Source organism: Thermomyces lanuginosus (genome assembly GCF_041956635.1).
Source record: "Thermomyces lanuginosus strain ATCC 200065 unplaced genomic scaffold VTN49scaffold_27, whole genome shotgun sequence".
NCBI lineage: Eukaryota > Fungi > Ascomycota > Eurotiomycetes > Eurotiales > Trichocomaceae > Thermomyces > Thermomyces lanuginosus.
The window spans coordinates 2,191,542-2,203,538 of NW_027192361.1; the positions used below are offsets into that span (position 1 = coordinate 2,191,542).

At 51.4% G+C, this 11,997-nt stretch overlaps 5 protein-coding genes across 5 annotated transcripts; 2 read left to right on the forward strand and 3 right to left on the reverse strand.

The window, feature by feature from the left end:
• Positions 1-18: 18 nt before the first annotated feature.
• VTN49DRAFT_3098 (uncharacterized protein) lies at positions 19-1,582 on the reverse strand (the record flags this gene model as incomplete). The annotated part of the gene is made up of 3 exons (XM_069410896.1): positions 19-126; positions 185-837; positions 892-1,582. The coding sequence occupies 3 exons, from the start codon at positions 1,580-1,582 to the stop codon at positions 19-21; spliced, it is 1,452 nt and encodes a 483-aa protein (XP_069269656.1).
• A 567-nt stretch (positions 1,583-2,149) lies between these two features.
• Positions 2,150-2,801, forward strand: VTN49DRAFT_3099 (uncharacterized protein; the record flags this gene model as incomplete). The annotated part of the gene is made up of 4 exons (XM_069410897.1): positions 2,150-2,169; positions 2,234-2,461; positions 2,519-2,651; positions 2,703-2,801. The coding sequence occupies 4 exons, from the start codon at positions 2,150-2,152 to the stop codon at positions 2,799-2,801; spliced, it is 480 nt and encodes a 159-aa protein (XP_069269657.1).
• Positions 2,802-3,275: 474 nt separating this feature from the next.
• On the reverse strand, positions 3,276-5,223 carry VTN49DRAFT_3100 (uncharacterized protein; the record flags this gene model as incomplete). The annotated part of the gene is made up of 11 exons (XM_069410900.1): positions 3,276-3,338; positions 3,412-3,443; positions 3,494-3,544; positions 3,599-3,653; positions 3,706-3,965; positions 4,019-4,699; positions 4,752-4,772; positions 4,829-4,888; positions 4,941-5,002; positions 5,061-5,077; positions 5,131-5,223. 11 exons carry the CDS (start codon positions 5,221-5,223, stop codon positions 3,276-3,278), a joined length of 1,395 nt encoding a protein of 464 aa, XP_069269658.1.
• A 1,248-nt stretch (positions 5,224-6,471) lies between these two features.
• On the forward strand, positions 6,472-9,077 carry VTN49DRAFT_3101 (uncharacterized protein; the record flags this gene model as incomplete). Its single annotated transcript, XM_069410901.1, has 2 exons — positions 6,472-7,137; positions 7,194-9,077. 2 exons carry the CDS (start codon positions 6,472-6,474, stop codon positions 9,075-9,077), a joined length of 2,550 nt encoding a protein of 849 aa, XP_069269659.1.
• A 1,131-nt stretch (positions 9,078-10,208) lies between these two features.
• Positions 10,209-11,387, reverse strand: VTN49DRAFT_3102 (uncharacterized protein; the record flags this gene model as incomplete). Its single annotated transcript, XM_069410902.1, has 1 exon — positions 10,209-11,387. One exon carries the CDS (start codon positions 11,385-11,387, stop codon positions 10,209-10,211), a length of 1,179 nt encoding a protein of 392 aa, XP_069269660.1.
• Positions 11,388-11,997: the final 610 nt, after the last annotated feature.

Sequence of the window (11,997 nt, forward strand, 5' to 3'; positions counted from 1 at the left end):
CGTGGATCGAATGAAGGCTCAATTGCCACTATGGCCCGTTGCTTGTTGCGCCTCATCAACTTCTTTCTGCAGATTTTCGAGCTCTTTCTGCAAGTGCTGGATTTGTGAGGCATAATCCTCCAAGATCTAGGAAGCCGTCAGCTTCATTCTCTGGTCACAAGTGGCATAATATGTAAATACATACCTTTTTGGCGGTTTTGATGACATTCTCGTTCAAGGTTTCGTCTGCATCAGAGGAACCAAAGCCGACACGCTCCATCTCGTCCTGTAACCGCCTGGAATGCTCGCGGATCGCTAGCATTCGGGCCCAGATCTCCTCTGCGCGACCGGTGATCGATGGGTCAAAGACGTTCCTCTCCAGTTGTGCTAGTTTCTTCTTAAGTTCCTCTTCTGCGTCATCCATAGCGTAGCCACGATTACGAAGAATCTGCGTTTTTGCAGCCAGCGCCAGACATCGGTGGCTGAGAACTTGATGCCTTCGTCGGCAATCTGCGATCTTGACGGAGATCTTCAGCTCATGTCGAGAAAGCAGATCGGTCAGGCACGTGTTGATCTCATGTAACCGGGTTTGAAGCATAGCAAGAAAGTCCTTTTGTCTTTGCGCACGCTTCCCCAGCTCCCAGTAACCTTTGACCAAAACTGGAACGTAGCCAGGGCCTGGCCGTTCGCGCAACGCATCTTCCCATTTGGTCTCGTCGTCGTCTGGGCCTGGCTGATAGAATGGAGCCTGATCCTCGCCAACGTAGTTATACAGATAAGTTCGGAAAGGCGATGTTCGCACTGTGGGATCCCACTTGTCTTTAACGATCGTCATCTGCATGGGAACTGTTCTGTGGACTTATCGAAGGTTAATTCTTGACCTTCCCTCATCGGTGTCGAAAATCTACTTACCTCCAGTGATGCCGCGGCCCGGTGTCCATAGAGTTGATCCCAGCTGCTGGTTTACTGACTGCCCCAATTGGGGTTGTTGTTGCTGTTGCTGTGCTTGCTGGGCACCCCCAAACAAGGATGGTTGCTGAGCATTGCTGGTGGACGTAAACAGGCCACCACTCTGTTGCGGCTGTGACTGCCCCAATGTCCCTCCAAACAGACCACCCTGCGGTTTTTGTTGGGTTGTTGACCCAAACAGGCCGCCTCCGGTCTGCTGTTGATTCTGCGTTTGGGTCGTCTGACCAAATAGACTCGTCTGTGGCTGTGTCTGAGTCTTATTCGCGGTTCCGAACAGACCACCTCCAGTCTGCTGCGGCTGCGAGGTGGAAGTCCCAAAAAGCCCGGTACCGGTCCCTCCAGTTTGCTGATTCTGTGTCGAACCGAACAGTCCGCCGGTCGCTGGTTTGTTCTGAGTGGCAGTGTTGCCAAAAAGACTGCCGCCTCCGGAAGACTGGTTCTGCGTCGAGCCAAACAAGCCCCCAGTTGCCGGCTTGTTCTGAGTGTTGCCAAACAGCGATGATCCTCCGCTTTGCTGGGTTTGCTGGTTCTGCTGCGTGCCGGTCGTGTTGGTATTAAGGCCCCCAAAGAGGCTCGATTTGTTCTGGGTATTGCCAAAGAGGCCACCCGACTGATTGGAGCCGAAAAGCGACATCGTGATAACTGAGGCCGCGAGCTGTTCTCAACGCAGTTTCAATGCCACACCCGGGCCGTTCGAAATGAGCGGTGCAATTGCCAAACACGGAGCAGAAATATGTACTAACTCATGCTCAGTCAACAAATAATTCGCAGCAAACAAGACGGTTTGGGCAGCACAGCAAGCAACAGAGCGTCGTTTTGATTTGCACAAAAACAAACTACGAAGTCACCAGTCGCGTCGGTCACGTGACTCAATTTTCCGGCAATGGGCGCTGCACAGAATGCTAACGATGAGGCGACCCCAATGCAATTCAAGACCATTGAATGAGGAATTAGTTATTGGATCTCGAAGTACTCTTCTTGACGCTTCACAATTTTGCTCGAGCTGCGTGCTTCAACAGTCCCAACTCCCGAGCGTAGTTATGTAAGCATCTACAGCTCTAACAAGGCTATCAGCCAATGAAATTCCAGGGAATTGGCTGACAGTGGACCTCAACATCGCAGGGTTTCCCGTCTGCGGCCTGCTCCTCTTCGACTCCGATTCCATACTACCGACTGGAATTGAGCAGATACACCGCCCAACATGTCGACACGGGAGCCGCGGTATGCACCATTGTTACATGCTTTCTCCGATGAAGCCGTTCAATGACTAACTTGCCTCCTCCAGGTTCAATCAACACGTCCTTGTGGACACCACGCCTATGCCCGATCATATTCCCAAGGTGGAAGAGATCGGAGCCACGTCTGCACCGCTGCTGAGCGCATCATATTTCATCGGCGATCGCTGTCGCGCGTACAATGACGATTACATGAAGTGCAAGGCCGAGGCCAACGGCCGAGGGGAGTTTGAGTGCCTGAAAGAAGGGCGGAAAGTCACACGGTGTGCGGCAAGTGTGTATGTGGCAATCGTCGTCGAGATTAGCGCAGTCCTGGGTATTTATGGATGATATAGGATCAAGGACATCAACACCCACTGCTTGAAGCAGTTCAATGCCCATTGGGAGTGCCTGGAGAACAATAACCACCACTTCTTCGAATGCCGGAAGCCGGAGATGGAGTTGAACAACTGCGTCTTCGAGAAGTTGGTATGTACAACCGCTCTTCGCCATATTGCACAATCTGACAGATCTATGCAGGGCTTGAAGAAGACCATCCCCGGCGCACCGGAGGGAGAGACTCCTGTTCATTTGCGACCAAAGCAGATCTACGCGAATTGGCCCGGAAAGCAGTACTGAAGGGCAGATGTACTATTCAATTATGACTTTTTGTCCCTCCATGTGTTGGCTTTTATGAAGCACAACCTGTGTAAATATGGATTTCGGCGGCAATGACCACTAAACGGGCGTTAGGTGAGACCGTTGCCCTGAGCCAAAAAAGAGGGTGGACAGCGTTCCACTGCAATTCCTTCGGCTGCGATAATGACTTCAATAGACGGCTTTTTCGTTGACAAATCCATGGAGCAGTAAGGGATCGATGGTAATCGCGTCAACAACGCAGCCGCTGTCCTAAGAGGATCAATGCAGATATTGTACCTCTATATGATCCATTAATTCCCATATACTTGTGATTGCAAATAAGTTATACATGATCTAGCGCCTATACAACAGTACTAGGTCTGGTGTCATCCAGAACCACATATATTAACCGGATTTCAGTGCGTAAAGAATGGAGACTGCCCTACACAGCAGCGTTGCGCAACTTCTGACGGTTCATGACCCAAGTAGTGAATCGTCCGAATCTTCCCAAATCGTGCGAAACCGATCTGGCGGCACCTGTACCATAAATCAGCGTGATGTTACTAAACACTACGTCCCAGCGGATAGGTATTTCAACTGGGTTACAAACCATCAAAGAGATCGCGAGAATGTTGAAGATGCCTGCTCTTGTCAGGAGACTTCACATTGATTTCGCAAACTGACAGACTTACCGAGTGCCAATGTCATTGTATCCCACGAAAAACTTGTCTTGAGCCATCCAGCTTTCCCAGGTGTTAGTTATGGGCTTGATCAACAACATGACACGGCGACCATACCAATCAAAGGACCGATGAGCATGCCCGCGGAATAGCACAACTGAAATAAGCCGTACTGCACGCAGTTAGATAACATGCCTCTGTTCAATCAATGGTAAAATCCTTACCGCCTGCGCAAATGCTCCATAAGGGCCAAAACGGCCCGGTTTGTGGCTCTCCATGTCATCCACCGCAATGAATACCTCGGTCAAGACCGGTGTCATGACCATGCACATGGCAATGCCAATGAAAGATAAATCTCCAAACATTATGGCTTGATCCAAGACGGTTTTGCTGTTCGGCAGACGCAGAAGAACGAACATGGTACCGCAGATCAAGTATCCGATGGCCGCAATGGGCCGGTTCCCAATACGATCACAGAAGTATCCTTTTCATATGTCAGATACATCGCTGGCATTTCGATTGAAAGGATCAACGAACCAATAATCGGAGCCAGGAAGGCAGGCACCATCAGAGGAATGAAGGCCAGAGCAGCCCCTCTCGGGCCATAATCAAAGATTGCGCCCAAACGCAGCGGTAAAGTCACTTCGAAGGCACTCATGCTGATTGCTTGGATAGCAGCGCATGTAAGGTTAATAGCCACGGCGGGAGATCGGATAAGCGTCAAGTATGCAATTTCTTCACTGTCGCTCGAACCTGGGTGAAATCCATGACCATTGCCAAGTAGGGGTGAGACTTCGTCGTTGGGGAAGTTAGAGGTTTCGTCAGACTCGGATCGATCTGCCATAATCGAAGCCAATTCCCGCTTCTCAACAATGAGGAGGCGCAAGACCACGTCAAGAATGAGGAGGCCGACGGCAGTGGCCATTGTCATATCGTAGCCAGCGTACGAGTACATCATTCCTCCGACGATAGGGCCAAGGACGGTTCCACTGCAGAAGCCGATGTTGACGTAGCCCATCGAGACCGGCACCTCGTTCTTCCTCACGGTGTCCACCAGCAGCGCAAGGCCGACGCTCCATACACACGCGGATGCAAGACCCTGAAAGAATCGGCCGACTGCAATAATGGAGATAACACGGCCAATCCAGATCATGACCGTGGCCAGAATAAATAGGGTGAGTCCTAGCAGGAGCGGCTCTCGTCGATTCTTACTGTGATCTGGATTCGTGAGATCGCTGCGGCACGCGAATCATTTAGAGGGGAGACTGACCAGCGAGCCATCCGAACATGACTGATACCAATTGGTTAGCCTGCCTGATGATTCAATGCATTTGACAGCCAACTTACATGATCCTATAACGTTTCCTGCTCCGCTCATTCCGACGATGAGTGCAGTAAACCATTGGACTGAACTCAGCAATCAGCTTGGTCCCTGTAGCAGTGTCCGATCAAGTCCTACCCTTCTCCTGCGGTACGCCGCATCTTTCCTTAATCGAAGATGGGAAGATTGGGATTAGGAGACTGCGAGAATCGGTCAGCATATCGACGAATTCGTCGCGATCGAGAGATGTTCCCATACCTGTAAAGAAATGTGTCCTACTTGATCGTTAGATGACCACTCTCAGTCGAAGTGACTCCAGTTAACTCACCGTAAACACGGCTATGGTAACAGAAGCAACAATGAACTGCACGCTGGAACGGAAGCGCAGATGCCACGGCAACTTCTGTTGCGAGTAGTTCATTTTGCAAAGTCCAAGATGGCAGCGATCTCCAAGAAGCCCTCTAGTTCCTTCAGTGACAAAAAGACCTCAAGTCCGGCGCCTTGGGCGATTGAAGACCGGGGGCGGTTCGGACGTCGAGGATGCAGTGAGCACTCCACGTAATTCTTTTACGTACTTGATGGCAAGCGGTGGACTCTCGCGTGAAAGTTTTTGGATTGGCAGACGATCTGAAGTCCGAGAGATCCTCAAAGCCAACAGAAGTACATAACCGAGTGCTAAAGGCGCTGCTATCAGCTACAGTCGGCATGTCTACCTGATCCGGCTGCGGGAAGAAGCAAATGAAACTGGCTGAACAAAAGTGTATGCATCCCGACGGCCGGACACCTTCGACAGGTTCAGCGCAGGCTCAGCTATTCGATGGCTGAAGAGTGTGCTTCCTTTGTTGAATTGTTGCAGATCTAGAAAGCTAGCTGACAAGTAACAGTGGATCAGAAATGTCAAGTGTGAGCTCAACACTTAACCTAGCCGACTCGTATGTCCTCCGTGGTCGCAGATTAGATCCGGGACTTTGAAGGACTCGAGAGAGAATGGAGATCTCGGACATGGTCCTTGCAGAATGATTGGATTGCCAACAGAAGCATGCATGGACCCTAAAAATCGAACTTGAGCAGAAATGGGTTCGTGGCGGGACCCTGTACGGTCATGTAAATAACCGTAATGCCTGTCTTGCGTTTTCAGCCAATGATCCAAACGTCAGGAAAACCCTAACTCCAATTAGCAGCACGGACCGCTAAAATCGCTTGCGCCGATCTGTCATTCCCCGATGTCAATCGATCCACCTCAGCTAGCCTAAATCTCTGCAAGTTTCACGAACCATTGAGAAGAGTGGTAGAGGAACATCTGTTCACACTAGCCAGCCCCCGTACTGCGGCACAATCACGCCCCAAAAAGTAGAGGGCCAGAAAAAAAAGGTCATGGGAAATTCCCTCGCAGGCACTCCGTCCGAAGTTCCTTCAAGGTGGGCAAATGCTCATCAACTCTATTGGACAAATCGTCTGTGGCGGGCTTGCGTCGTCGCACCTGTGGCTGGAGTTCATAGCGGAATGAATACAGAGTCGCAAGTATGGAGTCCTGTGGTGCAGGTCGCACAGGGTATACATAATCCCTACGATGGGTGCCATGCAGAAACGGATCAAACAAACAAAGGTTAAGGAGACATCTGCATCGGCGTTCCATCTGCTCATCTGTCGTTGAATTCGATTATTCACCATGTATCTTGAAGGCACCGAGAATACACAGGAACGGCTTCCTCCCTGCCGATTTCCTACTCTCGACCCGGCAGACCGCGCTAATGGCCGGCGAAGACGTCAAGAAAAAGCCGTGTTGAACGGCCGGTGGACGGCAATCGAGGAGTCTTTCAAGATTCATGGAGTCTCGTTGCCGGCGATCCTGAGGGCAGCATGGGCGCTCACACTGCAGTGCTTTGTGTCCTCTGAGATTGTCTCCTTTGAGTTTCGTGACCGGCTTAGTCCTGCGAAACCCAAGATCAACGGTTTTGCCATCAGCAACGGCATCGAAAAGGCCTATGGCAACGGCCACGCGAAAATTCCAAATGGATTGAATGGCCACCACGCTCAACCCAACGGGGACGCCCATGCAGTCAATGGCAACGGAATCGTGAATGGCTCCATTGACGCCGAGGAAGAGACTCCGACAGACGTCGAGAGCATTCTCTGTGTTCTGCGTCTTGAAAATGACGAGGCACTTCCAACCTTCTTGAGGCGAATGGAAGCCGGACAACGATCACGTTTCGCAGTCGCTCCCCCTGGGTATGATATTTCCTTCGTTTCTCCGATACCGGCGGAGCTTCCTTGCAACACCACCCTGGTTTTCAAGGGCCTTCAACAGCGAGATGGCACACCGAATGATGACAAGGTACGCGATGTCTTGTGTCTGATCTGATCGGCGGTAACAGCTGACTATCATCTTAGCTGGACCTTGTCCTGACCGTCACCAAAACGCCCACTGGCCGCATCTCGACGACAATCGATTACTCGGATTCTACCGTCGACCAGAAGATGGCACGAAGCGCTCTCGACACATTCACGCACGTCCTCGCCGACATCTTGACATTCCCTAACCTGAAGCTGAAGGAAATTGACACATGCTCGCAGAACGACCGTGAACTCATCCAGTCGCTAACGGAGAACGTGGCTCCGCTCTACAGTGCCTGCGTTCATGATCTCATTGTGAAGCAGTGCCGCTTGACACCGGATCGCCTGGCCGTCTGCGGGTACGAAGGCGACTTGACGTACGGTCAACTCGACGACCTCTCCTCGCGACTAGCCCATCATCTGGTGGGTATGGGAGTCGGGCCGGAGGTCTTTGTGCTCAGCTGCTTCAAGAAGTCTATGTGGTCGATTGTGGCAAGGCTCGCCATTCTCCGCGCCGGTGGTGCATACATTTCCGTCAATGCGCTACATCCTCCCGCTTACTTGGAGTCTGTGATTAGTCGAGCGAAGGCGACGATCCTCCTCACGAGCAAAGAGTACACGGAGCAGTTTAGCAAGTATGTGGACCACGTCGTCGAGGTGTCTTACGACACTGTCATGGGTCTGCCAGCGAATCCGGAGCCTGCATGCACCACCGTCCGGCCTGACAACGCCTGTCTCATTCTCTTTACCTCCGGCAGTACCGGGCAGCCCAAGGGCATTATCCAGGTTCATGACTCATACACCACTGCAATCCGCGAATATGTACGGAAGCTCGGACTCGGACCTCACACGCGCTTTCTCCATTTTGACGACTACAGTTTCGACATCAGTAATCTGGAATTCCTTGTGCCATTGACGATTGGTGCCTGCTGCTGTGTTCCAAGGCCAATGAAAACGCCACAAGATATAATCGACAACGTGAACTTTTTGCAGGCGAATACGATCTTTTTGACGCCAACAGTTGCCATCAAACTCATGCCATCAGATGTGCCAACTCTGGATATCATGTGCGTTGGCGGGGAGCCGCTTCCCAAGGATCTCATTCTCAAGTGGAAGGATAGCAAAACAAAATTGATCAATCAGTACGGAATGGGCGAGGTTGCCATCTGCTGCGCCATGAATGACATGCCTGACGTCAAGGAAACGGCAAAAGTTGGCCGGCCCTGCACTGGCGCCATCTGGGTTGTGGACCCGTCGAACCCTGATCGGCTCACGCCGCCGGGCGCAGTGGGCGAACTGCTCATGGAGGGCCACCACTTGTCTCGGCGATATCTCGATCAAATATCCCGGCGAACGGAGGCCGTGTTTCTCGACGCTCCACCCGCCTGGCTACAAGAAATCCATACCGACCGCGTGCAAAGTCGATTCTACCGTTCCGGTGACTTGGGTCGCATGAATCACGACGGAACCATTGACTACATCGGCCGCAAGGACACTATTTTGAAACTCGATGGCTGCCGAGTCGAAGCCTTGGAAGTCGAGCACCAAGCACGAAAATGCCTGACGCCGAAAGATGCCGTCGTGGTTGATCTACTGGGAGCAATTGATGTTACCAGCGATCCAATCTTGACCGCGTACCTCTATTTGGATGACCATCCGTCGAGCACTGCCCCTGCTTTGAAGGGTGAGCCGGTCCTCGTTGATGCGACCAAGGACCCAGTTGCAGCGCCGAAGGTGGAGGAAGTGAAGAAGTGCATTGGTGCAGCGCTTCCTCCATATCAGGTACCGAAACAATACTTGCTCGCGAATTGGATCCCTCGAACTGCCTCCAACAAAACCGATCGCAAGAAGTTGCACGCCGTGGGCGAAAAGTACAACCAAGAGCGGTTAGCTCGGGAGGGCGACAATCCGCATCAACCAGTTCCGCAGACGGTGAATTGAATCTGAGCTTGTGTTGGACAGCCTGTGGTGACTGCTGGGCGCATATTTGATGGCGTTTACCCGGACCTGGCCAGGAGCTAGCAATTTCCTGTGCTGCAAGTGTTTCAGTCGATAACTGTCTTTTTTTTTTTTTCTTTGTGTGCCACCTGATCTGTACGAGTACTATTGATCGATGCTCGGTGTGCTACTTCGTACGACATGCAAATGTAGTATGATCAAAATGAAATGAGCCATCTGTGTGAGCACAGTTCTGATTTCCATTCCATCGCACAGTAATAGAGTATGTGGTGTAAAGTCGCTCCACTAGCCTTTTTGACCCTTCATTGCTCCTTGTCTGACGGTCACTCTTCGCCTCACAATCTCACCGTAGGCACTTCAAGGCACTCAGTTACAAGAATCAAGTATACACGCCACAGACATGGGCCAATACTACACCTACTGCGTTCTCTCACACAGTAGTACATTCAAAACCATCTACGTACTCGTAGTTCTCTGGGCATTGATACGAATGCAATATGGAATTTTCACAGCAGCAGTCGTTTCTACATACTGGGAAGAAGACGTACTTCCAAGTAGAGTAGGTATTGGAGCAGGCTATGGAATGCCCAAGTAGGATGCTTACAGGACTCCGTACCACCTGCTTAAAGTTTACAATTGAGCAATCAGCCCCCGAACTCTCGAGCTTGGTGCCAATAGCGGCCCATGCAATTCTAATAGTTAATGCGCTGTGGCTCAAGTCATCGAGACGAGGATGCATAACCAGAAGGCTGAGCACAAGCTAGTGATCAACAGTGCACAAAGACCGAAAATGGGACTTGGAAGACCGGTCCCGTGCGTCTTGCAGGTCAGTTCCGGACTCCCGGTTGCATGGGTAAAAACATGAAATTCACTTCCAGCTTGAATGTGATTCAAATTGCACTTGGACTTCTTGCCGTCAACTACTCATAAGTCAACCTAGCACAAGCACTGACTCGTAATTTACAGATTTTTGAGCATGTAGCCTTGCGTCATCGCTCCAGGTTTTCTCTGCCAGGCTACGGAGTTGCAAATACATGTCTGAAGTCTGAGAAATCTTCTCGCCGTCAGTTTCCTCCAAAATCCAAGCGGAACCAAGTCCTTCAAGATCCACATTCATGCAGGCAGCTGAACCCTTGTCCTGATCGTCTCGAGTTTCACATTCCTGTGCTTCTTGTTGAGCACGCGGCCAAGCTTCTCGTTCGTGCTGGGCGCTTCCAAGTGCCCGAAGGGGATGTATTGCTTGGGTAGCATCAATGCCGCCCGGAGACGCCGCCAAGATCGAACTGCACGCGCAGCGTGTTCTGCTGGCGTTTCCGGGCTCGGGTCGGCGAGGGTCCTTGAGAAGACCTCATAAGCTAGCCACCCGTCCCAGCCCATATTGAGCAGGGTCTGCAGGATCTCAACGACGGGGAGATACCCGCCACGCTCGTCTTCGCAAAGGAATAACCGGCAGTTGCGGGACCAGCTCATCCGAGACGGTTGGCCTTCAACATAGAACGGATGGCCTCGTTGTAAAGGTGACTCCAACCTCTCCGCATCCACAATTTGTACGATGAATAGTTTGGATAAGTCGACAGTGGTAGCCATCCGCTGCAGGGAAGCGAGCAAGTTGGCCCGAGCACTCTCACCCGTAGTACCGCTGGGCGTCGTGGGGTCGGCGTAGATGGCACCGGCAACGTTGAATGTGTCAATGGCTAGACCGAGGTTGGGTCGGTTCACGAGCTGGACGATTTCCCATGCCTGCTCCCATGTATTGACATGGGTACCCCATGCGAGGGCTTCGTACGCGAATTTGACAGTTCTGGGTTCTTTGGCACCTCGATCGGCGATCGCTCGGAGATCGTCCACGATAACATCGAGATCTCCGACGGTTCGGGCCGCTCCGGTGACGGGATCTGGAGGCAGGAAATTGGACGGAATCAAGATAGTGTCTGTGCCGAGGATGTGAACGACATCAAACCAAGTAGGTAGCACCTCATCGAGAATACGGTCCCGTTCCTTGCGGTCTGCAAGGCCCTCATAGAAGCGAAACGGTTGCAGATTCAGCACGGTCAGACGGAGATGTTGACAAATGTCTCTGATTTCCCTTGCTGCCTTTTGGATCTCCTCCCGGGACGGATTGGCGCTGCCAGATTGTTTCCGGGCCAATGCCTCCAGGTCATCATAGAAAAGCTCAATGGCTTCGAAACCATTCCGAGCCACTTCACGAAGCTTGTATCGGATATCGTGCAACCCAGCCTGTCCTAAAGAAACAGTTGTGATGGCAGGTTTGCATCTTGTAGGGGGTAGCATTTTTGATAGAATGAACAAGACAATGCTGATAAAATTGTTCGCAATGTTCACGTTTCCCATTTTCAGATTGGATGGAATTTTTTGTCCAGCACTGGCAAGCTACACTTCTGATATACTACGGCAACCCAGTCTGGAGAATGGCATTACTCGCACAGCTGCTGCTTTGTCAACCATGTTGAGCGACGAGCAGCCGGCCAGCCAGCCACTACAGTCGTCGCACCTAGCCAAAGTAAATCGTAATGTTGTCCGAGCAGCCATGCAGGAATTGTTGTTGACAGGCCATCATTGCTTCAATTATTGATCGTCACAACGCACAAGTGACCTATCAGTGTGACAGATAGACTCGGAGCCTTTTTTTTCTTTGCTTTTTCTGCGAGGTGGCGCGTTGCATCTGTCGAAGCTCCTCATTACGATTACTGACGTGCATGCTGGAGCTCCGAACCCCGTATGGAGACAGTAAAAGAAGAGGAAGCTACACAGCATAATTGGATGGAAGTGGCTGGCTGACTTGGCGCGCATACTTCGGTACTTAGGTGCCCTTGGGGGGTATCAAAAAAAGGCAAATTAACGGTAATTTCTGATCAAATGATGGCAAGGCAACCTTCCTGAA